This window comes from Octopus bimaculoides, chromosome 21, assembly GCF_001194135.2.
Source record: "Octopus bimaculoides isolate UCB-OBI-ISO-001 chromosome 21, ASM119413v2, whole genome shotgun sequence".
In the NCBI taxonomy this organism is placed as follows: domain Eukaryota; kingdom Metazoa; phylum Mollusca; class Cephalopoda; order Octopoda; family Octopodidae; genus Octopus; species Octopus bimaculoides.
The window spans coordinates 13,427,055-13,428,454 of NC_069001.1; the positions used below are offsets into that span (position 1 = coordinate 13,427,055).

At 30.6% G+C, this 1,400-nt stretch overlaps 1 protein-coding gene across 1 annotated transcript in view; it reads right to left on the minus strand.

Annotated features, from left to right (window-relative positions):
• The window catches only part of LOC106878751 (E3 ubiquitin-protein ligase COP1), a 49,260-nt gene that overhangs the window by 13,914 nt on the left and 33,946 nt on the right, over positions 1–1,400 (minus strand). The window contains exons 11-12 of the mRNA XM_014928071.2: positions 1,001–1,016; positions 705–765 (exon numbers count right to left, since the gene is read on the minus strand). Coding sequence (XP_014783557.2) covers positions 705–765; positions 1,001–1,016 — 77 coding nt within the window. The remainder of the gene's footprint in view (positions 1–704; positions 766–1,000; positions 1,017–1,400) is intronic.

Sequence of the window (1,400 nt, forward strand, 5' to 3'; positions counted from 1 at the left end):
ATATATATATATATATATATATATATAAAGAGAGAGAGAGAGGGGGGACCAGTCAAGCAGCACATCACGCTATAATTCTTGGGCTGTTGTAGGAAACTAAAGAATGGAGGAATGAGCCTCTGTGTCACAGACCTGGATGAGGAGGAGACTGGAATTAAAAAGTTCTGATTTATCATTTCAGATTTTGAAAATTCTTCTAAGCCAAAAATTAAAATGCAAATACAATTACTTTTGAAATTACAGACTTGTATCTTATGATTAAAAAAAAAAAAGGTAAAAAAGAATACAGTAAATGAAAAAAAGTCCGTCTTCATAAGAACTGCTTCTTTCTCTTCTGCAACCTTTTCCTGACCAAAATCATATCCTTCAATGAATTAAATACCAAGAATCCCTTTTCCTATCTGTACTAATTCTCAAGTTAAAAAATATCTCAAAACTATGTGTAGTGCCATGAGTTAGGTGAGCTAAGCAGATTTATAAACTACAGGTGAGATATCTTTTATAGGATATCTCTAATATTGATGATTCTCCAAAATACCCAAGACACAGTTATTGGTGCAATTTAAACAGTCTTGAAAGGCAATAAGGGTAGAGAATATTACAAACACTGTTATCAGACAACAAGGGTGCATTTAAATTAAACAGCTTCTTGTAGTTCTACAACAGAACTAAATATAATTTACCATTAAGTGAATCAAACATACCTTTATCTTTTTCGTTACTCCAGCTATTGCAAAATAATCACTGTCACGATCAAATTCAATACTGGAACAAAAAGAAAAAGAAAAAAATGTAAATTGAGGACATATACACACAGACAACAGGACTATGAAAATATTTTTAAAAAGGTGTCTTTTTCATGCATCATACATATGTATAAGTGACTGTATGTGTGTATGTACACACACACTGAATGGTGGTGAAAATGTGTTAGAATATACCTTCAAAGTTACAGGGAGGTTTAAAAAAAAAGGCTTAATAATAAAAAAAGTTATTTTACTAAATCCTTTGAAAATCTTGATTTAAAGAGAATAAAAAGTTTTGAATGATACAACAAATGCACTATAATACAAAAAATGGACTATATACCTGTTGTAATTTAGTTATCTATAGTCCAATGATATTTTGGAATACAATTACTTCTTCAGATATTCTTAGATGGAGTCGGTGCTATAATCTATTTTCCAACGGCTTTTCTTTTTGCTGAGACGCTTCCGAAACTAAAGAAAAGCCGTTGGAAAACCGATTATAGCAGCGACTCCATCTAAGAATATCTGAAGATGGAATTGTATTCCAAAATATCATTGGACTATAGATAACTAAATTACAACAGGTATATAGTCCATTTTTTGTATTATAGTGCATTTGTTGTACCATTCAAAACTTTTTATTCTTTACAA